The sequence below is a fragment of the Mirounga angustirostris genome, unplaced genomic scaffold (genome assembly GCF_029215605.1).
Source record: "Mirounga angustirostris isolate CCGP_5_RB_7025 unplaced genomic scaffold, mMirAng1.0.hap1 SCAF_8, whole genome shotgun sequence".
NCBI lineage: Eukaryota > Metazoa > Chordata > Mammalia > Carnivora > Phocidae > Mirounga > Mirounga angustirostris.
Window position 1 is genome coordinate 126369617 of NW_026991716.1, and position 21732 is coordinate 126391348.

The 21732-nt window shown below is 37.0% G+C and overlaps 1 protein-coding gene across 3 annotated transcripts in view; it reads left to right on the forward strand.

Moving 5' to 3' along the window:
• GRM1 (glutamate metabotropic receptor 1) overlaps positions 1-21732 on the forward strand; it is a 418438-nt gene that overhangs the window by 307672 nt on the left and 89034 nt on the right. For all 3 annotated transcript variants that reach the window (XM_045866132.1, XM_045866133.1, XM_045866134.1), the window contains exon 3: positions 3022-3257. In XM_045866132.1, coding sequence (XP_045722088.1) covers positions 3022-3257 — 236 coding nt within the window. The remainder of the gene's footprint in view (positions 1-3021; positions 3258-21732) is intronic.

Sequence of the window (21732 nt, forward strand, 5' to 3'; positions counted from 1 at the left end):
CTTAAAAAATTGTGGGTTTCTTTTTCAGACTATACATTCACACACAGAGAAGTCTCACATAATATTAAATCTTGGGGAGAAACACACTTCAAGCTTAAATTTTATGTCAAAAATGAATTTTTTTCCTTCAAATTATAAGTCATTTTGATTTTAAATATATACTCATAAACAGAATTTTTTGAAAGCCTAACTGGTTTTGTTTTTACCCTTAACCCTATAGTTCAGGTCTTCAAATTGCTATAAATATAGTTATGATATAATGTGAATAAATCTAAATAACCTAGTTCAAGCCTTTCTAAGTAGACTGAGCATATAGAAAGATAAAAGAGTCTGTCTTCTTTTTTAAAATCAATTTGACAGGCCGTCATATCCAATTTGATGGTGAGTAGAACAGGGCTTGTTAGAAAGACTCAGGTCATTCCCCACCAGGGGGCAGAGTGCAGTGGCCTTATTATGTAATAGGCTTACAACACTTTGAAGACTTCTGTAGTCCTTAGGCTAATGGTAACTAAGCTGGAATTTATGCCCACACTTCTGTCTCCTGCTATACTTCTTTCTATGCTACAGCTATACTGACTCTCCAAATTCTTTGAATGGCCCATGCTCTTTCCTGTATATTAGATAATCTACCAGGAACCTTCTATACCAGTCCCTCCTCATCTCTTCATCTGACTAATGCCCACACATCCTTTAGGTCTCAACTCAGACATAGCTTTTGTAGGATAGTCATCCCTAATTACTTTCTCTCTACCCACATTTATATACATACATACACACCTGACTAAGTTAAACCCCTAAGCCCCTCCTCCTTGCAGTACTGGTCACTTTTCCTTCTTTACCTTTACAGTGTTTGTAATTCTTGTTTGGTGTCTGTTCTTCCCACAAGTCTGTAACACTAGGGGAAGAGGATAGTGTGTCTCATTCTTAACTGAATCTTGAGCATAGCAGTGTATCTAGGTAAATGCAAAAGGAAGGAAGGACAGAAGGAAGGAAAGAAGAAAATGATGGGGGCCTGTGGGGGGAAGGAAAGGTCTGTGCAAGATTGTAAAATCTCTATCCCAATGGATTTAGAAGAAGCATATAATCATTCTCTGATCTGGCTGGTTAGACCACACTATACCTCAAGGTCCCTTCAGTTCTGGATCATGTTAAGTCAGCTATACCTTCTACAACTTTTAGTCTGTGAAAATACAGCTCCTGTATCGTTCACTGGGAAGATTCTGGAACAGAACTGCACCAATTAACTCAGCTAAATGGAGGACACATTTATTCCAATTGATCTCAGTTTAACAAGGGGTGAACTATGGTCAGCCATATATATTTGGCCCAGGTCCCTGCTCTGTGAGAAGCAAGTGATAAAACACTCTCTCTGGCAGAGACTGAACAGTTGTGTTCCAGAAACTGCAGGGTATGACTCTATGGGTATAAATAAATCCACCTCTTGACCAAGACAATCTTTAACCCTCTCCTCAGTTTGATTCAACTTTAGATGAGTTTCTTCCTGACCATGGGCCCCTTGACTTCCCTTTCCTTAGAGCATTTAATTTTAAAAATGCTGTCATAAATTCTTTCTCTGTCCCTCGGAGGTATACATTTTCTCCTAGCCTCTTGCCAGTTTTTACAGCAGAGAAATTTCTTTCTTAAGGACCTGGAAGCCATCCCTTTGAAATGTAATCATCAAGAATGATAGCAAACCCCTGTCTCCCAGTTTCTGTGGGAAGGTGGGAGCTTAACTTAGATAAATGACAATTATCAAACACAGATGACTAATCACATTGACCAAGTTCCCCTCAATGTCCCCTAGCACTTGCTCACTAGCTCATCTCAGCACCTAAATCTCCCCCAACTTTTGTTTCAGCATAATGGAGTTCAGTGTTTCTGGCCTATTGGAATAGTCTTGAATAAAGTCTTTTTTACCTGTTTAACTCCACCTAGTGCAATTTTTTTTGGCACCTGCTGGGAAGGGATCAAAGCACTCACATGAGGGGCGCCTGGGTGGCTCAGTTGGTTAAGCGACTGCCTTCAGCTCAGGTCATGATCCTGGAGTCCCTGGATCGAGTCCCGCATCGGGCTCCCTGCTCAGCGAGGAGCCTGCTTCTCCCTCTAACCCTCCCCCCGTCATGTACTCTCTCTCACTCTCTCAAATAAATAAATAAATCTTTAAAAAAAAAAAAAAAAGCACTCACATGAGGTTTGGCCCGGCTCATATGTACACTTAAATTAAATTGGAGCTACATCACTCATGACTGATATGAATGTTCTAGAAGGTGGCCAAATTTTTTTAAAAAATTGAATTCACTGAATAAAACATCAGTTAACTTCCTTTTAGTGAGCAGGAGGATTATTTTTATTTTGGGGAGTGGGATTGTTTTCTTATAATGCTGCTATTTTGAGATAACATTGAGGGGGAAGCATCTGATCACTTCTAGGCGAGGCAAGTTTGAACAATGTCCAGGCACAAAATCTGTGGTTGTCATGCTTCTGAGCTAAATCAATTTTCGACCTCATAAATGCAGCTCATATAATGGTCTTGGCTGCAACCTTGAAACCTTGCTGAGCTCTTATTGTGAAGGCCCCGAGTGCCTGGGTTTTATTTTATTCTGATTTGGACAGCAGCTGATGGGTTTTGTGGCCTAAAGAGCACTGGGTTTGGGAGCCAGACTGCCTGGATCCATATTCTGGATCCACTGGGATTTCAGTTAGTTGCTGAACATCTGACTGAGTAAAAGTAAATAGTACAGAATCTGATGCCTAGTAAATGCTCAATAAATGTGAGTTCTTGTCATTGCTACTATCATCATCTTCATCATCACTTTCACTACTGTGAAAAACAAACAGGACTTTATGATTTCAGAATTTACTACTCTTCCACAAAAAAAAAAAAGTCATTGATAGGTAGCAATTCTGGCATAAAATAGACTTTCAGCCTTGCTGAATTGCTTCATTCATGCATAATGCTGAGCCCTATTTGTGAGACCTTTGTCTTTCTTTCTCCCCACCCCAATCCCTGAATTTTTTTAGTGATGGATGGGCAGACAGAGATGAAGTCATTGAAGGTTATGAGGTGGAAGCCAACGGGGGAATCACAATAAAGCTGCAATCTCCAGAGGTCAGGTCATTTGATGATTATTTCCTGAAGCTGAGGCTGGACACTAATACAAGGAATCCCTGGTTCCCTGAGTTCTGGCAACATCGGTTCCAGTGCCGCCTACCAGGACACCTTCTGGAAAATCCCAACTTTAAAAGAATCTGCACAGGTAATTTGTGTTCACAAAATAACAACTCAGAGGTTACAACTCTAGCCCCCTTACAACTTGTTGAGTGAGAGTAGAAGGTGTCAAGGCTGGAGTGCCAAAGACTGAATTGCCATCTTAATTTATAAAATAGCTAGAATGAGGAGAGTGTGTGCATGACCCCAAGGATTCATGTTTCTATATTCTGGAAGAACTGCTTTGGTCTCTGGTGGAGCAAGTTGTAAGAAGAGAGAATGCAGGTCAGGGAAAAGAAAACTGAGAATTCAGGTATCTAGTATTCAAGCCAGAGGGAAGAGATTTTATTGCGAGCATGCTTTGGAAATGTTAGCCATAGACATAAGTAGGCAGCACTGGTTTGATCCCTTTTTCTTCTTTATGACTCACTTCAATATACAAGTCTGAAGAAGAAAAGATAATGTTATTTATCCAGGGCCACACCACTAACATGGGTGTATGTGGACATGGGTGGCAAGAAACTGCACTCATCTGTCAATAGGAGAGACATTTCCTGGTGGGTCAGATAATTCCCATGCACTGCTCACTGAAGGCAGGCCAGGAAAGGACGGCACATTGTTCCAAGTTTTTCAGGGCTTGGTGAACTCCACTGGATGTCCTTTTCTGCCCCCCAGGAACTACCATACTTCTTAACAGACTTCTTAACACAGTAAGTTTTATGAGTGTTATCATTCCTGCGTAGAGACATTGCTCTCCGCTGTCCTTTTTCAGTATTGCTTAATGTGACAAAAATAGATCCCCTTTGGTCTACCACTGTGCCATTCAAAGCCAGTTGTCTATACTGGGTTGATAACACAGAATGATGGACAGGCATTAAAGATGGTGTCACCATTGACTGAGATGGGAAAGACTCCAAGAAAAGCAGAAAGGATCAGGAGCTAGATTTCAGATTGGGTTAATTTTGAGATGTCTGTTAGTAGTGCAGCTATATATGTCACTTGGTCATTGTGTTTTATTAATAAAATTTAGAATACTACTTATTAAACATACTTGGATGTCTTTTTGCAAGGATTTCCAAGAAAATATCTTGTGACCTAAGCTTTCAAAACAAAAGTTAGAATTCTGTAGCCATGTGTGTTTTGAAAACCATTTTGGGTCTTCAGTTGTCACAGTGCATCCAAATGTCAAGGTTTAAATCTGAACTTGGTTAACGTTCATAGTAGAAAATTTTTTTAAAAATTACACATTCATGAGTTGTTCTTATATTATACTTGACTCTCAGAGCTATTATTAAGAGCTTCTTATGTGATTACAACCTTTAATAAATACGTTTATGTTTGCATTTCATTCTGCAGTCAAACTTAGCAAATATTTCCCTTTGTTCTTAGTTCTAAGGAAGACTGAAGCCTTATTTAACTTTTCTATTTGGAACTAATTCATGAACTTTATTGATCTCTTCTGCTGCAGGAATCCTAGAATTTTATCTTTAGCAGTGTTTACGTTATCTATGTGTATACATTCATGTAAATTTACCTTGCTCTTCAGTTTTAATGTCTGTGTTTCTATGAAATTGGCTTCAATACTATTGAAGAACAACTAAACTTCCACTTCATGTATCATTCTTGTCTAGTTGAAATCCTTGAATAGCAAATAAATTGCATAGTCTTCTAATGAATATGCAGACACATTTATGAAAATTAATGTGAGGAAGTTGGATGAACTCTTCCATACTATTGATAGCTGCTCTTTCCATCACTTATTTTTACCTCTTCTAATTGGATCATTTTGGTGTTTTGGTAAGTTTTGATATTGCAGTTAGTTTCCATAGAAACCTTTATTGAGCTTAATCTCAGATGTCACTATTTAAATAAAGAGTTTACATGCACTAGATTGTCATTTTGAATATTAAGGGTCCTGAGCCCAGGCTGAATAATTTGGGAATCACTGTAGCTAATTAAAAAGTACTTCATGCAAAGTCTACATCACTGCTTAATTAGTTGGACATACCAAGGGATTGGGGATGTGTTGGAAAGGTACTAACTGAAACATCAAAGCCTAACTTTTTTAAAAAAAGATTTTATTTATTTATTTGGAGAGACAGAGAGTGAGAGTGGGGGGGGGGTGGGTGTGGGGGGAGGACGGAGGGAGAGAGAGAGAAGCAGGCTCCCCACTGAGCAGGGCTCCTGGAATCATGACCTGAGCCAAAGGCAGACAGTTAACGTACTGAGCCACCCAGGCTAAAAGCCTGATTTTTAAAAAAAATTAATCATTGTGAGGACAGTGGAAAGAATAGGTATAAACGAATCAAAGTCACTCTCTTCCAGTAAATGTCTTAGTTGTTTACAGCATTTGTGTTATGTTTGCAATGGCATAGTGCTTTATCCTTCCTGATGAGAATTGTGAAAATGATTCCATGGAAACCGTGAGCGCATTTGGAAGCTTAACCACTGGGTTCAACACTGGTTTGGTTAGGTATCTGCCAAATGACTTGGAGGACCTCACTTAATCTCTGAATCAATTTCTGCAACTGTAGCATGGTAACAGTTTCTACTTTACACAAGTGTGAGAATCAAATGAAATAATACAAGTGAGATACCTTGCAAATTGTAAATCCTTACATAAATGTAAAGTGTTATTATTAATGTCATGGCTTACCAAAAGGCAAATAAGGTATAGAATGGGTCCCCTTACTAAATATTACAGGTTTTGAAATTACAAATTTAGCATAACTACATTCCAAGATGTGGAAACTAGAAACACAAGCACACAATCCTTAATCAACCATACTTATACAGCGCCAATATAGATATTTAATTTTTTTCCTATTTAGGCTTTTACAATTTTTTTCTGATTATCAAAGTAATACCTACTACTATGATTATTGTATATAACTTGGACATATAGAAAAGCATAAGAACGATGATGGGCATTAAGAATTTTCTGTTATGGGTGCCTCGGTGGCTCAGTTGGTTAAGCGACTGCCTTCGGCTCAGGTCATGATCCTGGAGTGCTGGGATCGAGTCCCGCATCGGGCTCCCTGCTCAGCAGGGAGTCTGCTTCTCCCTCTGACCCTCCCCCCTCTCATGCTCGCTCTCTCTCATTCTCTCTCTCAAATAAATAAATAAAATCTTAAAAAAAAATTAAAAAAAAAGAATTTTCTGTTATGTAACCACTGTTAATCACTATTAATTTTTTTATATATTGTTAGCAAATACACTGTTAAATTTTTATCTGTATGTACTTTTAAATCATATAGTCATATTATTTTATATATTGCTTTTAAAATGAATACTGCCTTTTAAATTTATGAATTTATCATTAATTTCATTCATTCTTCATAGCTGTATAACATTCTGACAGATAAGCTCTAATTTAACTATCTCTTTCTTCCTACGCATTTAAGCTGTTTTTAGTTCTTTATAAATTAAAAAAAAAGTTGCAGAGATGTATTAAAAAATTCTTCTTCCTAACCATCCCCCCTGCCTTTTTTTTCTCATTTTGGATAATTTTCTTTTCTTTTTCTTTTTTCTTTCTTTCTTTTTTTTTGGATAATTTTCTTAAGATATATTTCCAGAAGTTGAATTACTCAATCAAATGATATGAACATTACTAATAAGACATCTCAAAAGGCAGCTCCTACCAGCAATGCTTGCAATCTTATGAACGTTTTTTCATTTTGTTTTGCATAGTTATAATCATAGTGTACGTATAATTCTGTGTCTTATTTTCAGTTAGGATTATACTTTACCTTTTTGATGTTGCTGTATGACCTTTATAACCACCATTTTAATAGCTCCATAATATTCTACCCAATGAAAATACTATAATTACTTAGTCATTCTTATATTATTGGTTGCTTCCAATTTTTCTTCTTATAAAAATAACTGAATACGGTACAGAGTTTTCATGGTTGTTGGTACTATTTTTGGATTGTTTCCTATAGATTTTTAAATATATAATTATTGGTCTAAGAACATAACAATATTTAAGCCCATTAAAAATGTATTACCATTGTCTTGCAGTATGGCAATATTAGGATTTGCTGTGGTTAGCAGCATATTAACTGGATGAGTTCACTATGTCCTTACTGACCTTTTTCACAGTCCAGTGAATTTACAGCCATAATCTTACATTCTCCCCTTATTCTTTATACCAACTGGAAACAAGTGAGCACAATGCTTTTTAAAGCTAGTATATCCTTGTATTTGGTTATTATCCAAGACATAATGAAAGAATTTGGATGATATCTGTAATACCAACAGCTCAGGACTAGTAAAATAATGACAGATAGTCTGATATGACAAAATTTCAAGACTTCCAAGCATGAGTACTCTTTTTCTTAATGAGATATAATTGATACATAACATTATCGTAGTTTCTAGTGTACAGCATAATATTTGGTATTTGTGTATATAGTAAAATCATCAATACAGCATCCTATACCATCCATCATCACTATATATGTATATATATCAGATTTTATTTATTTATTTATTTATTTATTTATTTATTTATTTATTTATTTATTTATTTATTTTAGAGAGAGAGTACATGCATGCAGGAGTGAGGGAGGGGAGGGGCAGAGAGGGAGGAAGAAGGAAAGAGAATATCAAGGAAACTCCACTGAGTGTGGAGCCTCATGTGGGGCTCCATTCCATGACCCCAAGATCATGACTGAGCCGAAACCAAGAGTCAGATGCTCAACTGACTGAGCCGCTCAGGTGGCCGTATCTTTTCTTTATCCATTTATCCATCAAAGGACACTTAGATTGCTCCTATGTCCAGGCTATTGTAAATAACTGCAGTGAACATAAGGGTGCATATATTTTTTCAAGTTAGTGTTTTTGTTTCCTCAGGATAAATACCCAGAAGTGGAACTATTGCATCATATGATAGTTGTATTATTAATTTTTTGAGAAACCTCCATACTGTTTTCCAGAGTGCAGTGCACCAATTTTCATTCCCAACCAACAGTGCACAGGGGTCCCCTTTCTGCCACATCCTCAGAAGCACTTGTTTTTCTTGATATCTCATTGTACTTTTGATTTGTATTTCCCTGAAGATTAGTGATATTGAACATCTTTTCATGTACCTGTTAGCCATCTGTATGTCTTCTTTGGAAAAATGTCTATTCAGATCCCCTGCCAATTTTTTCACCATTTTTTTTTCTTTTGCTATTGAGTTGTATGAGTCCTTTATATATTTTGGATATTAACCTCTTATCAGATATAAAACTTGCTAATATTTTCTCTTATTCAGTATATTGACTTTTCATTTTGTTGATGGTTTCCTTTGCTCTGCAAGAGCTTTTTAGTTTGTAGTCCCACTTATTTATTTTTGCTTTTGATATCAAAATCCAAAAAGACATAGCCAAGATTTTCTTTTAGGAGTTTTATGGTTTTAGGTCTTATGTTCAAGTCTTTAATCCATTTTGAGTTATTTGTGTGTGTGTGTGTGTGTGTGTGTGTGTGTGTAAGATTTCATTGTTTTGTGTGTGGCTGTCCAGCTTTCCCAAAACCATTTATTGAAGGGACTATCCTTTCCGCAAACATGGGTACTCTTCTCCAGCTTGGAGATTGCCATTCACAATTTTTAGATTGGTACTAATTTTTATAATATATTTGCCTCATTATTAGGTTTCATTTTGAATTAACATATCATATAAGGTAGCATAAGATTGGTCCAATATAATTCGATCCAGATTAAGATAGTCTATGAACTGAGACAGGTTCCTATTTACTATAGCCTTTTAGGTCCTAGGGTAATAACTTCTCTTTATCTTTGGAAGTTTGACCCAAATGCCAATGAAGAATATCATTTACCTTTACACAAGAAATTGGTATATTAGCCAGAGTTTGTGGAAGGCTTCACAGTTCTTCACCCATCCCTATATCCATGCCCTTTGAAATATGACTTTGCAGCTCCTCCCATTATGAAGTAGAATTTTGCTCCCTACCATTTGAATGTCATTTGAATTTATAGCTTATTAGTTCTAAGTCCTAGTTTTGAGGCTTGACTTACTATTATTCTTTTTTGGAACCCTTAGCTGTATGTACAAACCTGAGTTAGTCTTCTAGAATATGAGAGAGAACTTGGAGCAGAAATAGGATGACCTCTTAGATGATAAACCAGTCTCCAGCCAATACACTAGCTGACTATTGACACACGAGCAAGCCTAGCTGACATGAGTCATGTCCAACCCAGAGCAGCAAAACTTCCTAGTTGACTCCCAGATTCATGAACTAAATAAATACTTGTTGTTTTAAGCCACTAAGCCTTTGGGTGGTTTGTTATGCATCATTATTGTGGCAATTGATAACTGATTTAAGGATCCTATAGTCCTATCATCCACGACCCTCACATAGAACAGTAGATTTAATTTAGGGAACATAATTTCTCAACCCAATGCTAGAATTCTCAATCTTTTCCCCCTTTCAAGCGGAATGATACAATGCTATACCCTATATCTCTTGAACAAAGCCAAACATTTTTTATAGATTCTTCAACGAAGATTTAAAGCCCCCTGATCCAAGGCAGTAAAACTCTTCTACTTTGGAATTCTGGAAGTGCTAACAAATGGGGCACAGTTATAGCTGAGCCAAACAAACATCCTCAAAACAAAACAGTAATAGGTTCTTACACAGTGTGCTGGTAGAAATTGCTTAATGGACATATATTTTAAAAGCTTTGGATGTTGCTTTAGTCAGTTTGGGATGCTATAAGAAATTACCATAGGCTGGGTGGCTTAAACAACAAATATTTATTTCTCACAGTTCTGAAGGCTTAGGGTGCCTACGTGGTAGGATTCTAATGAGAGCCTTCTTCCTGCTTTCCTCAGATGATGGAGAAAAAGAAGGAAGTCTCCTAAGTGCACTAATCCCATCATAAGGGCTGCACCCTTAACACCTAATTACCTCCCCAAACCCTATCTCCAAATATCATCATCACACTGGGGATCAGAGTTTGAACATATGAATTTGGAGAGGACATAAACATTAAGTCTAAACAGATGTATTTATATCTTTGGTTGAAAGAATGAAAGTGAACTGACCTTGTGTCCCTTTTGGACATTATAATTCCTCAGAAAACCTCATTATCACACATAGATGAAACTCTGAAAATAATATAATACTATAAACACAGTCTTTGTCTGCTTAACTCTTAATACTTTTGACCTGCCCTGTCAACTGTGGTAGCCACTAGCCGTGTGTATTTTTTTATATTTAAATTTAAATTAATTAAAATGAAATGAAGTTAAACATTCATTTTCTCAGTCTCACTAGCCATATTTTATATGTCAACAACTGTATGTGGCTAGTGACTACATCTTGCATAACACAGATGCAGAAAAATTCCATGATTATGGAGAGTTCTATTGAACAGTGCTGTATTCTAATTTCTTCTTCTTCTCCTCCTCCTCCTTCTTCTTCTTCCTTCTTCCTTCCTCCTTCCTTTTCTTTCTTTCTTTCTTTCTTTCTTTCTTTCTTTCTTTCTTTCTTTCTTTCTTTCTCTTTCTTTCTTTCCTTTTTCCTTCTCCTTCTCCTTCTTCTTCTTCTTTCTTCTTCTTCTTCTTCTTTCTTCTTCGAGACAGGGCAGGGGCAGAGAGAGAGGGAGAGAGACTCTTAAGCAGGCTCCATACCCAATGTGGAGCCTGACCTCACAACCCTCAGATCATGACCTTGGCTAAAATCAAGAGTCAGACACTTAACCAACTGGGTCACTCAGGCACCCCTGCATTCTAATTTTCTAACCCCATAAATGCAAGTTTGTTTGTTTCTATGGTTATTTGGATCTAATTCACAAGTTAGTGTTTCCAGCATGATCAACTTGTTGAATATCCTCACTACAACAACTGAAAGATGTTATAAACCAAGACTTCCACCTTGCGTGGTGATTCCCACAGAACCTCCAACCCAAATAGGGCAGACTCGTTCCTATGAAGACCAGGTATGTCTTCACTCTCCTATTAAAGTTAAGTATAGTTTCTTCTTCCATGTCATTTTAATAACTGAATGGATTTATGTAAGTGTGTTCTGTCATTCAGAAGACACAAAGATGGATGCAGGGGCATACATTTTCCATCCTTTTTACTTTATATTCATCTTGATTCTGTTTCCAAAGGGCTTGAATAATTTTTAGCATCAAGCAGATGTGGACTTCAGCTGTAAAAATGGAAATTTTTTGAGGCCTCCAATGCTTATTGTAACAGTGATCAGTTACTATTTTATCTTTTAATAGAAACATCTAATTTACAATTATGTAATGTTGGATATGCTAGTGAACTTTCCACTATGTAAACTAGTTACCCAGAGAATGGCCTAAGGTTTATATATCTATTATTATCAGAATTTAGTTTAATTTATTAATAAATCCTTCAATTAGATCAATTTCTCCCTATTAAACAATTTATATATTTCCAAAGTTGAATGCTTCCTCCTATGGTCCAGCCTAACTTCTGAACAAATTTGAGAATGGGTATTTTTAATGATTAAAATCTATGGCTACTCTTAATAAAGACTTCACCTTGACATAAAAGGCTAGTGTATATTTAGATATTCCCTAATGGCTACATAGGGGGTTACTCTATATCATATAAGTTGTACTGCTTCTCATCAGGAGAATTGCATTTCATGTCTTGTGCACATTTGCTGCTGGGAATAAATACACACATGAAGTAAAGTCATAATTTCAACCATCATAAGAAGTTACAGTCTTTTCATGATGAGTAGACCAAACATACTTGGTGTATGGCCCATTCACTCTTTTTCCTGTATTTTTATATTTTTATTGAGGTATAATTGACATACAGAAAACTGCACATATTTAAAATGAACAATTTGACAGATTTTGACATGTGTGTATGCCCATGAAATCATCACCACAATCAAGGTAATGAATATATCACTTCCCAAATTCCTTTGTGTCTCACTGAAAATTCCTCCCTCCCACCATTCCCCACCCCTCTCCTCCCTCCTATGCACATGCAATTTTCTGTCACAATAGTTCATTTGCATTTTCTACTCTTTTTTTTTTTAAGGTTTTGTTTGTTTATTTTTTGAGAGAGAGGAGGGAGAGGGACAAGCAGACTCTGTGCTGAGCACAGAGCCCAACTTGGGCTCAATCCCATGACTCTGAGATCATGACCTGAGCTAAAATCAAGAGTTGGAGGCTTAGTCAGTTGAGCCACCCAGGCACCCCCTACCTTTAATATGAATGAGACTGTGTGCTGTGAACTCTTTTCTGTCTGCATTCTTTCACTCAGCACAATTATTTTGAGATTCATCATTGTATTGCATGTATCAACAGTTCATTTTTTTAAAATTGCTGAGTGGTGTTTCATTACCTGGACATAACAAAGTTTGTTTATCCTTTTACCTGATAATGGGCATTTGAGTTGTTTCCGATATTTAGTTTTTACAAACCAAGATGCTAAGAACATCCATGTACAATATTTGTATGGATATATGCTTTCTTTTCTTTTGGGGCAAGTCCTAGCTGTGGAATGCCTGGATCCTGTGGGAGGTGTATGCTTAACTTCTTTTATTTATTCTTTGGTCCTATTCATTATGGAGATATATAATTGGGAAAATAGCATCATAAAGGAATCAAACACTGAAAAGATAAATGGTTTATTAGAACTCAAGAATCAGTTCAAAAGTCAGACTTTTGAACTTGTTCTTGAGGGGTATGTTCCATCATTCCATTATTTCTGCTATGTGGAGGCAACAGTTAAGGTGAGCGGGATATTCTATATCCATATCATGAACCAAGTTTTGGGTCATAATAGCTACTAAAGAGGACTCCTTATTAGGTGCTGTGAAATGGAGGTTGCCATGTCTCTGGACAACTTCCTCAGTATGTGCTCTGGAGGTAAATTTTCTGGTGCCTGCTTTTTTTGAAAAGTAACCTCATACCTGAAGTTATTATATACATTTGTGCCCTGATGAGTGGGGCTCTCTGTGATCAGCCTACCAGTTACATTTATAATCTAGGTCCTGTGTCCCTAGGCTACTGTAGTGAGCTTGAGTATTACACTTCATATCCAGGAGCTGCTTGTCAAACCTCACACCAAAGATCTTTGTGAAGTAGTATTAAATCTGCTATCATAGTCCCCTGTGCCTATGTCAATGTTATGTCATAAATCTATATGGCCACCCTATTTATTTACTTATTGACCTTTCTCTGGAGTATCACTGGCTGGTAAAAACATTAGTTGTGACCACAAATCCTTATAGAGGTTTGATGGGTATCCATGGGTACTATATGGGACAAGTTTTAAAATTTGTTAGAAATATCAAAAAATTGAATCCATGGGGACTTAGCCTCAAATAGATTTGGTCTAATACTCTAATCAGCAGAACACTATTATCCAATCCATTTGGATAAATTAATAGCCCAGACCCTAAGATGATATGAAGAAGAATCATGTCCTTTACAACAGTGATTCTCAAATCTGACTTATTAAAGTCATCATGAAAGTTTTTAAAAAGGTACTCTAATTCATGTTAACAGAAATGTCTTAATAACACATAGCAAATTTTGTTTGGAAAAAAGAAAAAGGTACTTCACAGTACCAAGTTCTCACACCACACCAATTGAATCAGAATCTCTGGAGTGGAGCCAAGGACTTAGGTTAAGGACAGGAAGAAATTCATACTTAAAATTTATGAGACTTAGCTCTTTTTTTTTTAATTTTTAAAATTTAGAATCATATATCACTGTCCAAGTTGAGAGCTTGCCAAGATTTTGGCTGTGGCTGTGGCAGCTGAAGTAGCTAATGAGAATTTAGTAATTTCTAATGCCGAATGAATCTCTTCCATTTGTTTTATTTATTTATTGGTAAGCTTGTTTGCAGCATTAGCATTCCAAAATCAGTAAGTCATGGCTATATACTGTTTCTCTATGTCCAGATTGGGCAATTATGATATGTATTAATTTTCTATTGCTGCCATAACAAATTACCATAAAGTCAGTGCCTTAAAACAATCCAAATTTATTATTGTACAATTCCATAGGCTAGAACTCAGACAAGGGTCTCATTGGGTGAAAATCAGTCAGATGTTAGCAGAAATGCATTCCTTTAGGAAGGCTCTATGGGAGAATCTGTTTCTTGCTTTTTTCTAACTTCTAGAGACCACCCACATTCTTTGGTTAATGGTCCTGTTCCTCCTTATTCAAAGCCAGCAATGTTGCCTCTCTTGGACCCTGCTTCCATAGTCACATGTCTCTCTGACCACAGCTAGGGAAGATTCTCTATTTTTAAGGACTTATGATTAAATTACTCCCACCCAGATAACCAAAGATAATCTTCCCATCTTAGTGGAAATTCAGTCACATCTACAAAGTCCTTTTTGCCATGTAGCCTAACTTATCCACAGGTTCCAGGCTTTAGGATGTGGGCATCTTTGTGGACCAACAGGTCCACCACAGTAGATGTTCAGACAGAATGAGGGATTAGCTTCTCTAAGTCCTTTCTAGTAGCTACTTCTTTAGCTCTTTTGCAGCAGACCTGCCTCTATTACCAGTTGCCATGAGAAAAGGACATAACTCTTTAGGTACATATTTAAAAACCCAATTTTACTGTGTTTCTGTGAAAGGTAAAACATCTAGACCATTAAGGACATGTGCCTCTGGCTGACCAGAATGGCATCTGAATGCATGCATACCTTCCTTTACATTTCCCTAATCCTTGTTTTTTTGGTTTTCCATTGCTGGTTTGTTCTTCTACACTCCCAAACACTATGCTCTTACCACAGAAAACAAAGAATTAATTTCCTGGATAATTCAACTTTTTGTATAGCTATAATGTGTCCTTACAGATATTTTTTGTCCAGCTCTCAATTCACTCCGTATAAATGATTTTCATCTTTCTCCCACAGATATGCATCAAGATGTCAGACATTCTCCAGGAGTCTTGCTGTATCTTAGAGCCAGAGCCTAACTAGAGTCTTAGTGTCCACTCTCTTAGCAGTTGTCTTAATTTGAAAGATTTATGGGTGCTAAGTTAATTCCTTCAGATATTTTATCACAAAAATAAGAGTTTTGATTTGGTCCTTGCCATGAAGCTGAGTTTTCATTTGTTCTTTGTAGCATAAACATCTTCTGTTTTATCTGTTAAGAGTTGGAAGTGAGAATCAATTTTATTTTTATCTTTGCACATTTAATATGCCTACCTCCTTGCTTAAACATGCAAGCTCATTTGGTAAAATACCTGCCTTCCAAGTTATTATAGGTGACAATGTTACTGAATGTTTTGCCACTGAGTAACAATGGATTTATGTCTTTTATGACACTGGTCACAGTCTCCTCACCATCTGCTGCCTGTTTCTATAAGCCTCATACTTAATGATTCATTGTCATTTTTTAATTTTTTTTTTTTGTATTTTTTTTTTTAAGTATGCTCCATGCCCAGTGTGGAGCCCAGTGCAGGGTTTGAACTCATGACTCTGAGATCAAGACCTGAACTGAGACCAAGAGTCGGATGCTTAACTGACTGAGCCACCCAGGTGCCCCTCGTGGTGATTTTATTGTTGTTACAGCATTCCCCTACTTTTAGGTATCAATTCCCTTTTTGATTAGGATAGGTGAGGATATACATTATTAACAGATGACCCCTAACTTAATGCCTTTCAAGAAGAAAAAATTATTTCTTGTTCTTGCCATATTTCCATTATGTATGAGTTAAGAGACTGCTCCATGTCTTCTGCACCTAGGACCCAGTCTGATAGACCAACTTCAATCTGGAATGTTGATAATTGTGGTAAGGAAACAGAACATGACCAATGTGATCTGGAGTTAAAGCTTCTGCTAAAAGTTAGACATGTCACTTCAGTAACATTTCATTGACCAAAGCCAGTCCTATGGTTCAGCCAAATATCAATGGAGAGAAGATACATAATCCAACCTAAGGTATCTAATATTTATGGGTAATAATACAATCTATGAAAATATTAGATCAGAATTTGCACTGCAGCTATTTATTTAGGAGGCTCATGTGCATACAATATATGTTTAGAATTTTTGGTTTTGAGCTCACTTAAACCTTTAATTGACAGAATTACCTTGTCAAAATGCATGGAAAATTTTTGCCAAAGGTAAAGAGATATTCCTTTCTTATTTGCTAGGGGCTAAATTAATTGTAGGATATTTTTGTTAAGATAGTGAATGAAAAATTCAGAACTCCAAGACCAAGAAATATCAGCCAAAAGGGCTTATCAACAAAATGCCTTTCTTTTCTAATCAAGGTAAGATTAAGTAATAATTAGGTACTACTGTACTGTTTCCATGTTTCTGCTAGTGAAGACTTCTTTATTTAGAGGCTTTGGAAATGGAACTTATTCCCATCTTAGGAAGGACAAAAAGAAAGTGATTCATGTATAGTCAGACATAGCCAATTACTCTCTACTTAAGGGTCCCACCTCTCATGTTTAACCTACAGTGATTGACACTCAGGAGCAGTTTCAGGATTTCCTTTCTCATGTGGGACATGACAAGTCAACATTACTGCTTAACAACACATATAGTTCTTGCTAAAAACCCCAAGTGTGCAGAAATTCTTTTTTTTTTTTTTAAGATTTTATTTATTTATTTGACAGAGAGAGATACAGCAAGAGAGGGAGGACAAGCAGAGGGAGTGGGGGAGGGAGAAGCAGGCTTTTAAAGATAACTTTAAATGATTTCCCTACAAGTTATTTCTCAAATTTCCCAAGTGTTCATCCTGACCAACCTACCATGTCAATGTCAAGCAAGCTTTTTATTAGCTTCAGGGGTAAAAACAGTGCAAAACTATATAAACTACAGAGCTGGTTTACCAAATTGTGCAACAGGAAGTTTCTTGAATGAAGAAGGAATCGGTGTGTGGTCATGACTAAGCAACTGAGGAATGCTCTGCCTCCCTTCAAATCCTCTGGTTGGGAAGGAAAATTTTGAAGATTCATGGTGCATTGGTTTCCATTTTTCCTGTGAAAAGAACCTTTTTGATTGTCTTGGATATAATCATTTTATTTAGTTTGGGAAATAACTCAAGAGACAGAGAGAGAACTTTCCAGAGAGAATCTGTGTCCTTTTTTTTTTTCTTTTGTTTTTTGATGACTTTTTCTTTTTTTCTTAATTCAGACTTATTTTGAGCAGTTTTAGGTTCAAGCAAAATTAAGAGGAGGTACACAGTTTTCTCCATATACTTCCTGCCTCCACATACATTGCCTGCCCCATTATCAATACCTCCACCGCAGTGGTAACACTTCTTATAATTGAGGAACCTATACTGACCCATCATTATCACTCAAAGTCCATAGTTTACATTAGGACTCACTCTTGGTGTTGTACATTTTATGAGTTTGGACAAGTTTCTAAAGACATATACCACCATTATAATATCATACAGAGTATTTTCACTGCCCTCAAAATCCTCTGTGCTCTGCCTATTCGTCAGTCCACACTCCTCCCAGCTCTTGACAACCACTGATCTTTTTACTGTTTCCATAGGAATATAGCTGACATTCCCATCATCTTGTCAAATTTGTTTTCACTTGTTTTTTTTTTTTTTTTTAGATTTTTTTAAATTGATTTATTTTTGTGAGAGAGAGAGAGAGAGAACTTGCACGCGTGTACCAGCAGGGGGAAGAGAGGGAGAAGCAGCTCTTAATGTTAGTTTCCTCTCTCTCTCTTTTATATTAGGATATTAAAGAGATAAATTAATGTCATCTGTCTGGTAAGTTTTAAACAAGGCTTGAAAGACTATTTGAAACGTCCGAGGGTTGGGGCTAAATGTTAAAGCTGCTAGAATTAGAAAAGTTACCAGGAATGAAAGAAAGAAAGAAAGAAAAAAAACAGACAAAAATTGAGAGGCAAAATAACCTTCAATGCAGCAGCCTCTTAGAGGGTTCTAGTCAATACAAAACTACCTGATTCAAGTTGCAGCTATTAAAGTCAACCCAGAAGAAAACTGTGGGAAAATATGAGAATAAACACTTGGTATTCTTCATGGAAAGTTCTCTATTAGGGGCAAGCCTTACAAACACTGAGTTTGATGTTTTTGTTTGGTAACTGCTATTAAAGATTTATTATGTCCATTCATCTGTTGATGGACATCTTGGCTCTTTCCATAGTTTGGCTATTGTGGACATTGCTGCTATAACCATAGATTTTGGATAAAGATGTGGTATATATACATACAATGGATTATTAAACAGTCATCAAAAAAACAAAAACAAAAACAAAAAAACCCCCGAAATCTTGCCATTTGCAACGACGTGGATGGAACTAGAGGATATTATGCTAAGCGAAATAAGTCAATCAGAGAAAGATAAATATCTTATGATCTCACTGATATGAGGAATTCTTAATCTCAGGAAACTGGGTGATAGACATTGGGGAGGGTATGTGCTATGGTGAGTGCTGTGAATTGTGTAAGACCGATGAATCACAGACCTGTACCTCTGAAACAAATAATATATTATATGTTTAAAAAAAAAAAGAAGATAGTAGGAAGGGAAAAATGAAGTGGGGGGGGGATCGGAGGGGGAGACAAACCATGAGAGACTATGGGCTTTGAGAAACAAACTGAGGGTTCTAGGGGGGAGTGAGTGGGGGGATGGGTTAGCCCGGTGATGGGTATTAAAGAGGGCACATATTGAATGGAGCACTGGAATCATGGAACAATGAATACGCAAACAATGAATCATGGAAAACTCCATCAAAAATTAATGATGTAATGTATGGTGATTAACATAACATAACAAAATAAAATTTAAAAAAAAGATTTATTATGTATTTTCAGAATTATGTTGGTGTCCCCAGTACAAATTTTTTAAGCCGTGGTTGTCTAGTGGGCATGTTATTGGTAAGCATTGAGGCTGTAATTGCTCTTGGATTTCTTTGGGAATCAATATTTTCCTTTTGATCCTTATTTAGGGTGATCATATAATTTATTGTTTATACTGGGCCACTTTTGAGAGTGAAGTAATGATTTTGGAAGCACAGGTGTAAACAAGACAAACTGGTCAAACAGTGACATGTTTCTTGAGCCACGCTGGCCTCTAACTGTATCTGTTTACTGATCTTATGGGTAATATATACATGTATTACCCATACAAATACATGTAACATAAAATACATGTGCTTTGTATATATGCATACATGTATGTACAATAAACAATCAGTAGACTGCTCTTGTCAATTTTAACTAATTTTACATTTATCTAATGTTACTATACACATTAATACTAGCTACGATTTTTTGGATTGTTTATACAATATTCAGATAATGAGTTCATGATAATCCTGCCAAATAGACATGAATCTCGCCATTTACAAATGAAGAAAGAGTGGTGGTATCCAAATGCCCTCCTGATCCTTGTTCTTACACTCAGTGGAAGTGTGGGTGCTGATATAGAAATCTACAAAAGTGGCACTTTTCTGGTGGCTGAGGAGAGGGCATCCTGCTGTGTACCAGTATCATTGTCAAGCTGGTCTGGGGCTTCTCCCTAGGATCCTTCCAGATGTGCACAGCTATCTTTCTGAGTAGAAGTACTGACACCCAATCTTTTAACAGCAAACGATGACAAAGAAGCTCATCCTGTCAGTATTCATCATACAGCCAGCCAGGAGGCTAGGCACATGTTTTCAGGAAATATTTGTAATTCACACGCCTTTCCAAAATAAACACAAACAGCTTGTGCGTTTGTGTAAATGTGAAACAAGCACATGCACTTCCCTACCCTGCAAGTCTACTGGGTCTGCACATGAAAGGGGTGCCACCATCAGGAAGAACTCTCTCTCCAGCTACTACCCCAGCTTGGAAGGAACTAGCATTTGGGAAGGTGCAACATAGAAAATCATCTGGACTTTACAGGACCATTTACTTTGCCATAGCAACTGTCTCAGATAATGTTGCAAGGATCTATCACTGATCAAACAGAATATGTTACAGGTTTTCCTGTTCCCCCCAAATCCTATATTTTCATGACCAATGAATAGAGAATCCAAACTAATAATATCATCACTTTGTGGGAAGGTGAAAACACTGTGGTTCCCTGGGCTTTAATGCCTTTTCATAACACTAGTCGCAGAGTTTCTAGTGAGAAGGGGATTTTATGATTCAGTTTTCTGTGGTGCGTTAACTGTTATAGACCACTAGGGTATCATTAAATCATTACCTTTTCTAATAGAATAAATAGAATCAAATAATTGTAGTTGACTGTGTTTATTTACCTTCAAAAGAATACCTGCCTAACTACTTCAGAGTGGATTGTGAAAATAGCTACCTTGACTCTAAGCAGTAATCTTGTTCTTATCGCTAAATCACAGCAAGGGCTACGAATTGCTGCCTGAGTGAGGCAGCACACAAGGCCTCCACGGGGTGGGAAGTGACTGCTACCTTCTGAAAACAGGGGATTCATGGCGCCGGGTGGGAATTGTTGGCGATTCTATCTGCTGCCAATCGAGGATGGCTATTCTGTCGAGTGGTATGGCAGAAAGAACTCTGGACTAGGCACATGAACACCTGGGAACCCAGACGCAGTGCTGCTGTAATAGGTCAACAGTACATTTCCAGCAAGGCAGGGAACTTCGATAAGGGTCCAGACCTCCTTGGGTCTCAGTTTCCTAATTAAAAAAAAAAAAATCCCATGCAAGTGGATCAGATTATCTTTTTGAAGATCTCTTGCCCCTCTAAAATTTCTATGTTTTGCTTTTCCAATTCTACATTTACTGGTACTTGGCAAAGCCATGCACATAGATTATCTTTCTACTCTTTACACAACTATATGAGATAGGTTCTATGATTACTGTTTTACACATGTGAAGACTAAAGTTAAGTCACAACTGGGGACTTCTTTCCCTTCAATTAATTCTTCTTTCCCTTTCCCTTCAGTTAATGCTTCCATTGAAGAGACTCCTTATTAAGTAGCACCTCAGGTCTTTTGACTTACCTAATGGGAAAAGAGGAGCGATTCGTTTTAAGAAAAAACTGGGCATGCTCAGCTCCGCCCCTTGCTCTCTCATTTGGAGACAATCACTTGACACTCCTCAAAGGTTCTGGTTGGTTCTGAGGCCTTGAGCAGATGTGGGCTGTCGTTGTGCAGCCCTGACAGTAGGCTAGACAGATGAATCTCTCTCATTCTAAGATCAAGTAGTGAAAAGTCTATCTTGGCCACATATCTAAACTATGTCCTTAATCCAGTGTGATTATCTGTTTTTCAGTTAGTTTTTTATTTTGTTTTGTTTTGTTGTAACTTGAAAAAAAAATTTTAGGGGTGCCTGGCTGGCTCAGTTGGTGGAGCGTGTGACTCTTGATCTCAGGGTCATAGGTTCGAGCCCCATGTTTGGTGTGGAGATTACTTAAAAATAAAATCTAAAAAAAATTAATTGAAGTATAACTCGCATATGGCAAAATGCAGAAATCTTTACTGTACAGATCAATAAATGTTTATGTAAGTACATACATGTAACTGCTGCCCAGATCATGATTTAGAGCATGTCCAGAAGCTTTCATTTATTTAGAGCTTCCTAAATTCATCCCAGC